This window comes from Erythrolamprus reginae, chromosome Z (genome assembly GCF_031021105.1).
Source record: "Erythrolamprus reginae isolate rEryReg1 chromosome Z, rEryReg1.hap1, whole genome shotgun sequence".
In the NCBI taxonomy this organism is placed as follows: domain Eukaryota; kingdom Metazoa; phylum Chordata; class Lepidosauria; order Squamata; family Dipsadidae; genus Erythrolamprus; species Erythrolamprus reginae.
The window spans coordinates 67,440,287-67,454,892 of NC_091963.1; the positions used below are offsets into that span (position 1 = coordinate 67,440,287).

At 48.5% G+C, this 14,606-nt stretch overlaps 1 protein-coding gene across 2 annotated transcripts in view; it reads right to left on the minus strand.

Moving 5' to 3' along the window:
* Positions 1-1,234: 1,234 nt before the first annotated feature.
* ANLN (anillin, actin binding protein) overlaps positions 1,235-14,606 on the minus strand; it is a 215,497-nt gene continuing 202,125 nt past the window's right edge. For both annotated transcript variants that reach the window (XM_070726292.1, XM_070726293.1), the window contains exons 21-23: positions 6,624-6,731; positions 1,873-2,045; positions 1,235-1,616 (exon numbers count right to left, since the gene is read on the minus strand). In XM_070726292.1, coding sequence (XP_070582393.1) covers positions 1,493-1,616; positions 1,873-2,045; positions 6,624-6,731 — 405 coding nt within the window. In that variant the 3' untranslated portion in view covers positions 1,235-1,492. The remainder of the gene's footprint in view (positions 1,617-1,872; positions 2,046-6,623; positions 6,732-14,606) is intronic.

Here is a 14,606-nt window from a genome sequence, read left to right on the forward strand (position 1 = left end):
GCAAGATAGGAATGCAAAATGGGGCTACAGATGAATGAAGGGGATCCCCAACCTCAGGGGCTAGTGGAGAACCCATTTTCAGCATGGAAGATCTGCCCAGGAGATATCTTGATGCAAAGCAAGGCCTGAAACTCAATGAGAAGAAGCTTCCACCCTTAGAATGGAATCCACAGCAACTGGGATTTTCCCTTTCAGGACTGGGAACAAAAAGAAGTCTGCTGGGGCGACATGGGGGGGGGCAGTGTTGGCACCTGGATTTTGGCCAGGAACTCGTGCATTCATAGTGCGTTGTGGCAAGATGCGTTTTTTGTCCATAGAAGAGATCCAATCAGCCATGACAAAGACCTTGTGAGAGGTCCCCAAAGATGCCTTCCAGGGCGTGTACCGGTCATGGCAGAGTCACTGGAAAAAGGTGTAGGGGCCCAAGGACAGTACTTTGAAGAATTTTAAGTGTTTGTGCAAATCTGTTCAATAAATTACTTTTTTTAAAAAATTGCATTACTTTTTGAATGCACCCCTGTACTGACCTACATGGAGGAGTATCGGAAGGACCTCCCTATAGAAGGTGCCAAACTCATGGTTGTCACACCAGAAGGATCAGCTGCATATTGAATAGTGAGCCTCCATAATGCAGATGCACTGTAGTTTCACAACTTCACGACAATGGTCTGTAACTAGCAACTTCAAATCTCAATCAATAAATGCTCTGTCTTACACACTGGCAAAAAGAATCGGAACACAAAATACAAACCCATCCTGGATAATAGTTCAACCCACTATGGAGAATATGTTGATATCTTTAAAACTGGATTCATTGAAACAATCTTTCCTTTCATAATCAGCCTTGAAATTAATTCATCTGGGATTTGTACAAATATAAGTACATTATTATTTAGTTGAACACCTTAATCAAATGGCATTAATTCAATTCAAACTCTAGATTGTGAAAAAAAGAATGTGTCCTGAGATAAAATATAATGTTTTAGAGTTCTTTAAAACATGTTTTTGGATCAAGAAATTGTGTATATTCCTATATTCATGTTCACATTTTGTGGATTTGCTTATTAATTTTAGGTATGTCTGGATCCAGTCTTTTGCACTATGTCAAGAACACATTAACTGGAAGGCAATTCTTCTGACAGGCATTTTTATTTTTGCTGAAATCTTTTTCATAGCTTAAGAATAAAAAAAATACTAAGAATTCACAGAATTACGGAAAAACAGACAGGGACAATTTATAAAGTATTAGTGTTTATTTAAAGCCATGTCATGTAAAAGAAGTCCATATCTACTAATTTTTCAGAGCACATGTAGCTACATCATAGCATGTTGTAATACCAGTAGAATATATTTGTGGAAGCTGCATATCTGCTAGTAATATGAGCAGCCTTAATATTGCACCATTCAGCTTATATTAATTTTGATTACATATCATTTAAAAATAATAGTTTGTATTTAGCTCTTAAAGCAAGCTTTACGGATAAAATATAATTCAAGGTTTTCCAATTGGAACATAGCAAGCTTCAGGTTGCCACATGCGAAGGTCAATAAGCACTTGGTTTAGCTTCTGCATCCAAAGATTACGCTCATCCTTAGTATCAGCTGATAACCAGTTCCTTTAAAAAAACGAGATTCATTATTAATTTTTAAAGTCTCCTATGCAGGAAAAATAGATTGTCAAATCTAAAGGAAGAATCCAAAATTATTTTATTAATTGTAAAAAAGATATCACAATTCCAACATCATCCTTATAAGTTAATCAACAATGCTGATAGCCAGGCCATGTAAACACTCAATTTAAAGCTACCCATAATAAAGAAAATATATACTCAACTCTTTGAAGAGTAGAATATGGATTAGAAAAATGCTTACTTGGTAACACAGAGTGTGTCTCTGCATTGGCTAACTAATGTTTCCTTATCATCTTCTCTTTGGGGACGAACAGTAATTAGCTCAAAAGTATTTGGACGAGCACAGAATTCTCTGTTGGCTGGTTCAATCTGGCAATTAGTGCAGTTTGCCAAATTTATGGAGCCCATTGGATGCTGAAATTAAAATATATATTTGTTTTCTGCTTATAATACTATAACATGGCAAGGAAACTTACAGAAAAACAAATAAAATATGTAATAAAACTATTCAATGAAAGTAACAAAATTATCAGACTAATTCAGAGGAAGAAACTGTGGAAACTCCGTGGAAGCAGAGAGCGGTACACTATATGCATTTACAGTATGTTCTTTATGCAACTATATTAATATGTTAACTATAATACAGTTGCAAATGATACAATTTTCATTATGCAGATGCACACATTATTATGCAAATACAAATTATATAAATCACAGCAAATGATGGTACATGTAGAGTCCATTGTATTGGGCTCTAATTAAATAGGATTTTAAAAATGAAATATTAAAATAAATCATTCTAAACAATTCTTCTAGGATAGTATGTCAAACTATTATGCTAAAATAGATGTCTTTATTCCACAGACAATTTTTTTAACATAAGGCCCGGGTAATGCCTAGTGACAATTTTTGATATAAAGCCCTCTTGATTATCTCTCTGGAGGCTACATGACAAGTATTTTGGCCCCAAGTTGTTTAGAGCTTTATACATTATAACTAAAGCATTGAGCTTATTTTGGTAGTTGTACAAAAAAAGAATATCATATACAGGACCAGTGCCCACTCAACAATCTGGTCACAGAATTCTGTACCAGTGGTAGCTTCCAGACAAACATAAAGTAAATTATAGTAAATTCTTCTAAACAACAACCAAAAAACCCCCAATAATTAAACATACTGCAGGGTGGGTTCCAATTTTTACAAACTTCTATTCTATGGGTGAGGCTTGAAGGTTATGTGACTGGGTGGGAGTGGTTTGGCAGTCATGTAACTGGGTGAACATAGGCAACTTGACGTCACTCACATCAAGGGTTAGGGTTCAAGTGCCTAGCTCTCTTTGCCTCAACGAGATACAATTTCCCTGTCTATTTACTGCTACTAAACATCCAAAATATACTATGTCATCCTATGTATATATGCCATATGAGTACATACATATTACTCACAGGCACACAAAAATATACATTGTCTACTATATATACAGTGGTACCTCAAGATACGAACCCCTCGTCTTACGAACAACCCGAGATACGAACCCGGGGTTCTTAAAATTTTCGCCTCTTCTTACGAACTTTTTTCATGTTACGAACCCCAAACCCGAACTTCCAGGTTCGGCGTTCGCCCGGCTGTCATCTTTTAAAACAGCCGGGGGGCTTCCCAGCAGCCTCCCGAACCCGGATGTTCGGGTTTGGCGTTCGGCTTCGGGGAAGCCCCCTGGCTGTTTTAAAAGGTGACAGCCGGGCGGCGGGGCTTCTCGGCGGCAGGTTGGTAAGATGGAAAACGTTCGGGTTCGGGAGGCCACTTTGGGTTTTTGTCTGGGAGGGAGGGCAGGAGGTCCAGCGCTGGGGGAGGGAGTCAGGAAGGTCCTCCTGCTCCCCCCCCAGCGAAAAACCACAAAGACGGTCTGCCGCCGCATGACAGGCAGGGCGGAGCAGCCTGGAGCAAAGGGAGTCTGAAACCGCCGGCGGCTTCAGCTTCCCATTGCTCCGCGGGCGGCGGCAGACCGCCTTTGTATTTTTGGCTGGGGGGGGAGCAGGAGGCGCAGGATCGGGCCGGCGGTGGGCGTGAGGCGAGGCAGCAGGTCTGCCTCCTGGGTGGGCGGGCGGCGGGCGAGGAGGCATGGCCGAGCGAGATGGGGCGGGCAGCGAGATGGGGCGGGCAGCAAGACGGGCCGGGCAGCGACTGGGGGCGGCGGCGGCGATGCTGTGTCCCACTCGGGGCTGGTGGCGCCCGACGCAGCGGGCAACATTGTCGGCTGCTCCGGACCGCTCCCGGAAGCGGCCATGGGAGGGCGAGCTGCCTCAGGGAGGAGGAGGATCGGGCGGGACCAGGTGGGGGCTGGAATTTCTCCGCTGGGAAGAAGCGGCGATGGATCCTCCATCTACCTCTGTCGGCTGCTCCGGGCCACGGGGGCGAGGATGAAAGGGCAGAAGGCGTGCTCGGCTCTGCCGCTCCAGCCCCTTTCGGTCGGCGCGGGAGGCAGGAGAGGACCGGGTGACCGGAGAAGCAGCGCCCCTCGCCCCTGTGGCCCGGAGCAGCCGACAGAGATAGACGGATGATCCATCGCCGCTTCTTCCCAGCGGAGAAATTCCAGCCCCCACCTGGTCCCGCCCGATCCTCCTCCATGAGGCAGCTCCGCCCTCCCATGGCCGCTTCCTCCACCCTCCATCGCAAGCCCTCACCACCGCAGCCAACGCGTGCTGCGATCTTCAAGCCCGGCTCCTTTCGGCCCAGCATCCCGGGCCAAGCGGCTGCCTTCCGTCACTGAGTCTGGCTCGCCCGGAAGATCGTACTGTGCATTGGCTGCGGCGGCGGCGACGTTGCTGCCAGCTTGGCTTCTCTCGCCGCCGCAGCCAACGGGCGCTACGATCTTCCGGGCGAGCCAGGCTCAGTGACGGAAGGCAGCCGCTTGGCCCGGGATGCTGGGCTGAAAGGAGCCGGGCTTGATCCGCTGAGCCTGGCTGGCCCGGAAGATGGCAGCGCATTTTGTCTGCGCCGGCGAGGGAAGCCAAGCCGGCAAGGCTCAGCGGATCAAGCCCGGCTCCTTTCGGCCCAGCATCCCGGGCCAAGTGGCTGCCTTCCGTCACTGAGCCTGGCTCGCCCGGAAGATCGTAGCCGGTGGAGGAAGGTGCCCAGCTCCTCCTCTTCTTGCTTCTTTAGAAGATGACAGCCGGCCGGCGGCGCGGAGAATGTGGCTCGGAGGCTGGGAGGGAGGCGGAATACAGGAGGAGGAGGAGAGAGGCCAGGAGGGAGAGGGGGAAGGAGGGAGGGAGGAAATCAGAGAAGACGCACGTACAAACCGCCCGTGCGTTTCCCTCCCTTCCCTTCCAGTCATTGCAAGCCGGACAGTAACTGTTGACTTTTCCGTTAATCCACTCACGAGGCTCCCTCCGGGCAGCCTGCACTGTCTCCCCCTGTCTCCCCCCCCTCCACCCACACCCGAACAAAATCCGAATGCCGGCGGAAATGAGGCAAAAGGGGTGAATTTTGGGCTTGCACGGATTAATCGCTTTTCCATTGATTCCTATGGGAAACTTTGTTTCGTGTTACGAACTTTTCACCTTACGAACCTCCTCCTTTCACCAATTAAGTTCGTATCATGAGGTATTACTGTACTGGATATGTATGTATACACACACACACACACACACACACACACACTTCTTCTAAAACTACACATTCAACCTCACTTACTGCATTTGAAAAAACACACCCAGAGTCCATTTTCTGCCACACATTTGAACATAACTTCTGAACATTGTACATAATGTATGTACATTGTACACACATTTGACCATAACTTCTGTACATTACAGTTGCCTTCAGATGTTCTTCCCAAGCTTACACATCACTATTAGAGCCACAAAATGTCATGGATTGATTAAAATGTGGCAAAACTCACTTAACAATGCTCTTGCTTAGCAACCAAAATTTTGGGCTCAATTGTGGTCATAAGTCAAGGACTATCCCTGCCTTCCTCTGAATGACAGCCTTGCCCTAATAAACTCCTTCTCTTTTCTGGCAATTTACCTCTCTGTTAGAGGCACCAAAATAATCCAGACAATCTTCCAACCCTAAATTGTTGTCATGTTTCAAAGTGTCATCTGAAGCCATATCTAGTGGCAGGATTTGTGGTCCTTCTTTCCTTCACTGTCTTTCCCTCTCTCTCTCCTCTCCTTTCTCTCTTCTCTTTTCATTTCTTGTCTCTCTCTCTCTCTCTCTCTCTCTGCATGTCCTGTTATGGATCTAGCAAGCTCCCTACAGCCCGCTAATAGCCAAAAAGGGGTGGATTCTAACTTATCTCGCTGCCCGTTTGCTTCCTCCTGAGCCATGTGGCACAAAAACAAAGCCAAAAAACAGATGGTGATTGCATGCACAGTGCTGGAACTCAGCTTCTGCGCATGCTCAGAAAGAAAACCAATAAAATTAAATTAAAAATATTTTTTATTTAAAAAAAGATAGCTGCGCCCACAGATCAGTACCAACCAATCTGGTTCAGTGACATCATCATGACATCACGTGGGTTGCTACCGGTTCAGGAGATCCAGTCCAAACTTGGAGGAACCAACTCCTGCTACACTGTCCTTGTCCAGAAAAAGACATAATTAATATATCAACTCATCCTGACAATAAGTATTTCTACGCACAGAGATAATTTGGGCCTTCAAAAATAATAAGTTCAAGAGCATCCTCAACCTACATGTATGTACTTTCTGATAGAACTATACACAGAAGTAAAGAAGTAATTGCAGCCTTCTTTTCAAAATTGAAGATTTTGTTCAAGACAAACATACACAGTATATTATATTATTCTTCCTACCTAAACAGGTAATCCTAACAAATATTATAAAATAGTGCAGGATTTGGCTATGTAATGTATGAATTTACCTAAAATTAATGTAGCTATACAAGACTCTGATGAAACATACAATTTCAAACCATAATTTAATTTTAAAAACTAAATTTTTTATTTGAATTTTAGTCTGCAGTTACCTTTTTCTTTTCATCATCTGGATAGGTCCAATAAGAGATACAATTTCCTAAAAGAGCACACCAGCGTCGATGCCAAGCTCCAAATCCACTAACATCTTCAAACATAGTCTAGAGAAATGGGGAAAAATATTTTTGAGCATAGACATTTTCCCTCATTAGTTTGTAAACATGAACAGGCCCTTCACTTAGCCTGTTACAGTTCCTATTATGGCTTTGTTTAATTGTCATACATTTCAACTTACGATCAGTTACTTAGTGACCACTCAAAGTTAGTGTACTCTCTCAAAAACTATATTTGATCTGGATCCAAAGTTCACCTTTGGATCAAATTGTCAAGTTTACAGGATAGTAAAAGCAGCAGTGGCCTAGGGCTCCCAGATTGGAGATTATATTTTAAAACTGCCTCCCTCAATTGGATAAAATAATGGATAAAACTATCCAATAAGCGAGTATTAACCTTAGAGGGTTATGAGTTACAAATGGGATGGCATGCATATCTCTGGAGGGATAGCTCAAAATCACACACTGACTTTAACCAGCACTTAATTAGGAGGTCACTGATAGAAACATGGCAGGGAATTAAAAAGAAATATTATATAAAAATTCTGAGATGGTTATCCACAATGGAGGCGATTATATACCCTAATTTGATAGACCCCTCCCCCCCCACTAAAACAATAAAGGACCGTTGAACTTACCTGAACGGTCTTCTCGATGCACTGCAAGGAGAGTCCAGGATGGGTTATTCTCAGCCTGATTGGCTGGGACTGAGTTTAATTTAAATATTTAATATTAGTCAGGCACCGCCCCCTTAGCCCTCCAGTCTAATAATTACGAAGGAGCAGTAATGCAAACAAACCAACAATTTATTCACCAGAGAAAACATTCCCAAGTGCCAACGAGAACAAAAGTGCAACTGTGACCCTGGTCCCAAGTAACCGAGCGGGTCTGGACTCTCCTTGCAGTGCATCGAGAAGACCGTTCAGGTAAGTTCAACGGTCCTTCTCCAATGCACTTGCAAGGAGAGTCCAGGATGGGATATACCCAAGTTTTAGTCAGAGGGAGGGAGAAGGTTGGACCAGGGGCGCTGAAAATGAGCACACCCCTTGCAAGACCCTCCTTCCAAAGGCTGCTTCCGATGAAGCAAACGAATCAATCTTGTAATGTCTTATAAAGGTGGATGGAGCTGCCCATGTGGCTGCTCGACAAATGTCCTCAAGTGAGGCTTGAGTCCTCCAGGCCGATGACGTGGCCGCACTCCGGGTAGAGTGAGCTGTTATCCCTTGTGGAACTGTAGTGTTCTTAGCAGCGTAAGCCTCGGAAATACAATCCCTCAACCAACGACTGATCGTAGGAGGTGACACTTTCTTCCCCATCGCCCTAGTGGAGAAGGATACGAAGAGACCTTCGGAAGACCGGAAGTCTTGAGTCCGACGTATATAAATTTTTAAAGCACGTCTAACGTCCAGTTTGTGCCACCTCAGTTCAGAAGGGTGGCTACCATGGGTGCAAAAGTCTGGCACCACAATGTCCTGTGATCTATGAAAGGAAGTGTTCACTTTCGGAATAAAGGCCGGGTCCAATCTCAGCACAACTCTGTCCGGATAAAATTTACAGAGGTCCTGCCGTATTGACAACGCTGAGATTTCGGAGACTCTCCTGGCAGATGTAATAGCCACCAGAAAGGCAGTTTTGATGGACAGAAACCTCAGGGAGATGAGCCTTAAAGGTTCAAAGGGCGGACCTGTCAAGGCATGAAGAACCAAGGACAAGTCCCAGGAAGGAAATCTGTGAACCGCCGAGGGCTTCAAGTTGTTCGCTCCTCGCAGAAAATCTCTGATCCACGGGTGCCTCGAGAGGGGCCGACCGTGGTCTTTGACAAGGACCGTTGATAGGGCCGCGACTTGGCGTCGAAGCGTATTAGGAGCGAGACCCTTGTCCATACCCGCTTGCAAAAAGGAGAGCACCATCAAGGGAGTGGCTCCTTGTGGGTCCACCTGCCGCTGTTTGCAGAAGTCGGAGAACGCCGCCCAAGTCGCCTGGTAGATCCGCCTTGTAGACGGCCGGCGAGCCGCCTGCATAGTGTCTATGACCGCGTCTGGCACGAGCTGACTCCTCAGATGTTCCCGCTCAAGTGCCAGACGGTCAGCTGCCACCAATGAGGCTCCGGGTGACTCATTGCTCCCTGCGTGAGGAGTAGTCGATGGTCCGGAATTCTCCAGTGGGCCGCAATCGATAGTTCCACCAGATCGGCAAACCAGATGCGCCTCGGCCAATAGGGAGCTAGCAGGAGAACCTCTGCCCGTTCTTCCAATAGTTTCCGGATCACCTGCGGTATTAGTGGGATTGGCGGAAAGGCATAAAGAAGGCCCGACGGCCACTGTTGATGTAACGCGTTCACTGCCTCCGCTCCCGGGGAGGGAAAGTGGGAAAAGAAACGGGGAAGCTGGGTGTTGTGGACCGTCGCAAACAGGTCCAATATAGGCAGGCCGAACCTCCTTACCAGCTCCTGGAAGATCGTGGGGTCCAGGCGCCACTCCCCGGGGTCCAGAGTCTCCCGACTCAGCCAGTCTGCGCATACACTGTCTATCCCCGAGATATGTTCCGCTGAAATAGAGGCTAAATTGGCCTCTGCCCACCGTAATAGGGACTCGGACTCCTCCATTAGGCGACGAGATCGTGTTCCGCCCTGTCTGTTGATATGTGCCCGGGTAGACACATTGTCCGTGAGGACCAGGATGTGACGCCCTCGAACCCAGGGGGTGAAACTCCGGAGGGCCAACGAGACCGCCTTCAACTCCAGGAAGTTGATGTTGAATTGTCGTAAGTCCCGATGGTCCCACAAGCCCTGGGCCAACTGGGAGGCAAGGTGGGCCCCCCAGCCCAACAAACTGGCGTCTGGCGTCAGCGTGAGATGGTGTTTCGGTAGGTAGGAGGAACCCTTGTCCAAAGCCGGAGAAGTCCACCAGCGAAGAGAATTGCGAACCTCGCCCGGGAGCAAAATCCTCCTGTGCAGGTGGCTGGATTTTGTCCTTTGGAAGGGCAGCAGGAACCATTGCAGCGCTCTCAAGTGATGTCTGGCCCACGGGACGACGTCTATGCAGGATACCAGGGTCCCCAAGACCTTTGACAGGAATGAGAGTCTTGGGAACCGCTGACCGTCCAGATCTCTTACGAACCTCCTGATGGAGGACCTCCTCTCCGGGGAAAGGAACACCATACCCAGGGTGGTATCGATGGTGGTCCCCAAGTGAGCCAGCCTCCTCGTGGGTGTCAGGTGGCTCTTGTCCCAGTTCACTGTGAAGCCATGGCGTTCGAGAGTAGTGATTGTCAAGTGTAGATCCCGAAGCGCCTGGTCCCTTGTCTTTGCCAGTATAACAATGTCGTCTAGGTACGCCATGAGGCGTACCGACTGCTGTCTCAGGGAAGCTGTGAGAACGTCTAAGAGCTTCGTAAAAGTTCTTGGAGCGGACGAAAGCCCAAAGGGCATTGATCTGTATTGAAAGTGGGTTCCTCCTAGACAGAACCGGAGGAACCGCCTGTGCGGTGGAAAGATGGGGACATGTAAGTAAGCCTCTTTGAGGTCTATTGATGTTAAAAAGTTTTGTGTCTGATAGAGGCGAGGATGGTTCGCAGTGAGTACATTTTGAAACGTCTGTACTTTACATAGATGTTCAATTGACGCAGGTTCAGAATTAGTCTGACCCCTCCGGAGGTCTTGGGGACAAGGAAAACTAGGGAATAAAACCCCTTGCCCCGTTCTTCCAAAGGCACCTCCTCTATGGCCCCTATCTCCAGGAGATGAGAGACCTCTTTGTAAAGGAGGCCCTTCTTTTGGGCATCCAATGGAACTGGGCATGTGACAAATCGCTGAGGGGGGAGGTGAAGGAACTCTAGCCTCAGACCCTCGGCCACAGTAGCTGCCGCCCAAGCGTCTGAAGATAACACGGCCCATTGCTCTGCGAAGTGGGTGAGCCTGCCCCCCAGTGGAACGGAGATGAAGGAGTCATTTGTTTTTTCTAAATCCCCTCCCAGCTCCTCTGAAGGGTCTGCGTCCCTGATAGGATCTGCCGCGGTCGTGAGTAGCTGACCTATCCGATCGAAACGACCCCTGGTTGAAGGAGCCCTGGAAGTAAGGCCTCGATGCCTGGGCGGAGCTCGAGGAGGGCTCTGACCGAAAGGGCTGGCGCCTTTGGTAAGGGGTGAATCGTCTTTCCGGCTTTTTGGACCTCGGCATGACTTTCTTTTTGTCCTTATTCTCGACCAAAACATCGTCAAGGACTTCCCCAAATAGTTTTCCGGCCTTAAACGGTGCCGAGGCCAAGCTCCATTTGGACTTGACGTCCGCCTGCCAGCTGCGTAGCCATATGAGCCGGCGAGAGGACACCGACGAAGCCATGGCCCTGGCCGCGAACTTGGCCACATTGACCGTCGCATCTGCCGAGAATTCGGTGGCGGCTAAAATTTTATTCAGATCCTGTCGAAGGCGTCCGTCTTCAGGATCCACCCGTGATTGGAGCTCTTTAATCCAAAGGAGGGTTGCCCTGTTAAAAAACGAGGCCGCAGACGAGGCCCGAATGGCCCAGGCCGCCATCTGGTGGGTCTTACGCACGATATTTTCGGCCCTCTTGTCCTCAGCTCTGAGACCCTCCTGAGACTCCGAGGGGACCAGGGCATGGGAGACTAGGCTGGTGACCGGTTTGTCCACTGCTGGGAACGTTAACAGGTCCTCCATTTGCTGGTCAAATGTGTATAATTTGCAGTCCTGGTTGGATGGGCCCTGTGCCGCTGCCGGATTTTCCCAGGGTCTCTGGACAGTCTCCAAGAACAGATGGGAGGAGGGAATGTCCACTGTTTCTTGCTTTGGTAGTACGAAGAGGCCCGCCTTAGGTTGGGATGAGTTGGAGTCATCCGGCTGGCTGCCCTCTCCTGCCTGCTCAATAGTGAGTTTGGCCTTATTGAGTAAGACCCTAAACAGTGATGACTTAAAGAGACCTGCGAAGGCAGGTTGTTCTGGAGGGTGTTCATCCCCAGAGAGGTCATCCTCATGGTCACTGTAGTCATCCCTAACAGAGTCCTCCTCCTCCATAGATCCGGTCATGGAATGTGAGGCTGGAGCAGTCCAGGGGTCTCTGGACCTTGGTGGGCCTCTCAGGGGACCAGTCCCGCTCCGAAGCCGAGCCTGCTACCCCTGTTGGGATCACGGGAGAGGCTGGCGGGGGTGTGGGGCCAAATCCTTTAGCAGGTAGGGAAGCTTGTTTTTGTGTGGCTTCCAATTGCCTTTCCAGGGCCCTTATACGTTTTTCAGCCTCTCTGAGCGAGGTGCCCTGAGAAGATTTGGCTTTTTGGCTTTTTTCCTTAGGGGTACTGGGCCTAGCAATGGTGTTGGCCTCCTCCCCTGCGTGAGCTGGTGTTTCAGCCATAACTGTATTTGAGATAAACTCACGGTCAGCCAGGAAAAATGTCCAAAGGGCGAGCAAGAAATCCCTATCGTTGTAACGAAGCAATGACGAAGTACAAATGGATTTCTGAGGCTCTATTGCGGCTGCGTAGCACCAGGCAAACAAGGAGTCGAAGGAAGAGCTCATTACCAGCCTGGTCCAGCCTCTGCGCTCTCTTATTGGCTCCCCGGTATGGCAGCTAGACGTTGCCATGACAACCCTCAATCCTGATTGACAGCCATCTTGGCCTTATAGAAGGAACGGCCTGGCCACAAATAAGCAAGCAGGAAGTGGGCGGGGATTCCTCCTCCGCCCGTGCCTGCTGCAGGAGGGTTGGCCCGTCGTCGTCATGACGACCGCCTCCGCGGTCTCGACGGGAAGGCAAAGAGGGCCATTTTATTCAGGCGGGAACTCTTCTCCGTTCCCGCCTTTATCCCCCCCCCCAAGATGGCGACGCTCGCAGTCGGGGACACAGGTTTGATCCCGACTGGCCCGGTGGGCGTTCGGCGCGCCGGGGGGGGGGGCTCCGTTGGGGCGCAAGGCTTCCTCCAGGTTTCCTCCTTCTTCTAGCGGCATATCCGTCATGGGGAGCAGGCCCCCCATGGCGTCAGCCGACCGCCTGTCCACCGGGCGCTGCCGCGGAGGCAGGCAACCCGGGCGCTCCTCTCAGAACCCTCAACGAGCCTCCAGGCTTGAGGGCCAGTCAGGAGAGGAGCTGCAGCATAGGGGGTTAATCCCACTGAGGGAATTAACCCACGCTGCCAACAAGAAGCCGCCCCTTGGTGCCTGAAAGAAAGGAAAAAGAAGAAAAAGTATTAAAACACAGTAATAATTGTACATAACATTTATTAAAACCAGAATTATACCCTATTAAACCAAGTTTAACAGGAGCATCAAACTCAAAGTCCCATTACTGCGACTGAGTTTTTTAGACTGGAGGGCTAAGGGGGCGGTGCCTGACTAATATTAAATATTTAAATTAAACTCAGTCCCAGCCAATCAGGCTGAGAATAACCCATCCTGGACTCTCCTTGCAAGTGCATTGGAGAAATACAGTGATATATTGGACCCCTCCGGAGAGCTAAAAAGCAGAAAAGAATTATTTCGACAAAATATAAAAATTGACTGGTGGCCATACACGCAAATTAAATCAAGATATAAAAAAGACAGATGAGGAATAGGCATTGATAGAAATCTACACCCATTGGATAAAATTCTCTTAGGACCAGATGAAAAAATAACATCTAAAATATACAAATATTTATTAGAAACAGATAAGATAGAAGAAACGGTCAAAAAACCAATGATAGCCTGGGCTAAGAACATAGGACCCAATATTCATATGGCTGACTGGGAGAAAACCTGGAGCATCAATTGTAAAATCACGAACTCCATGGCTTTTAAAGAAAATTACTATAAGATGTTCTATAGATGGTATTTGGCTCCCTCCAGATTAGCAAAAAGTTATGCAAATCTGAACTCGACTTGTTGAAAATGCAATGAAGAAATAGGCAACTTCTTTCATTTGTGGTGGACATGCCCTGAGGCAAAAGAATTTTGGAAAAAAATTCATAAGTAGCTATTGCAGATAACCAAAACAGATATAGAATTTACCCTGGAATGCTCCTAGGAATAAGAACGAAAAAATATCCCATATAATCATAGCTGTATGAATATCCTATGCACAATTCTGGAAAAATAAGGAAATTTCGCCAGAAAATAACACCATAGAAAATATTTATAGAAGTGCCGAAATGGAAAGGATGACTATGGAGATCAAGGGAAATAGCAACTCAGAGTATCATGAAATTTGGACTTATTGGTATGACTGGATTGATAATAAAGGCAATAAAGGATTGGTAATAAAGCCCTACATGGCATTGGACCATAATACCTTTGGGACTGCCTTCTGCTGCACAAATCCCAGCGACTGATTAGGTCCCACAGAGTTGGCCTTCTCTGGGTCCCATCGACTAAGCCAGTGTTTCCCAACCGGTGTGCCGCCGCACACTGGTGTGCCGCGAGACATGGTCAGGTGTGCCGCGAAGAAATAAGCTCAGCTTCTGGTCTAGCAACTTTTTGCGAAGAGAAAAAAGTTGTGAGACCGGAAGCTGAGCTTGCTTCTTTGCGCCTTCCAAGTTTTCCAGCAGCTGCGGCGCCCCGCCCGGCTGGAGCTTCCCTGTCAGCAGGTGAGCTTTGGGGCTTGGTGGGAGGGCAGCGGCAGGGCGGCGCGCAGTGGGAGGGTGATGGCGGCGGCAGCGGCAGCGGGCAGGAGCCATGCCGTGGGGCGGTGGCAGGGTGGTCCCTCTCTCTCTCCCCCTCTCTTGCTTTCTCTTTCTCTCCCCCCTCTCCCCCTCTCTCTTTCTCCCAGTAGCCGTGGGGCGACGTCAGGGTGATCAGCTGTGAGGCGGAGCTCCGGAACAGAGGAACAGAGGCACCGACGGCGGCGGCTGGAAATGCTGGAATTGCGTGGCTGGCACTTGCCTGCTGGCTGGACCAGGACGGAGGCTCAAGCCCCACCTCCATGCCCAGCGCAACGCCA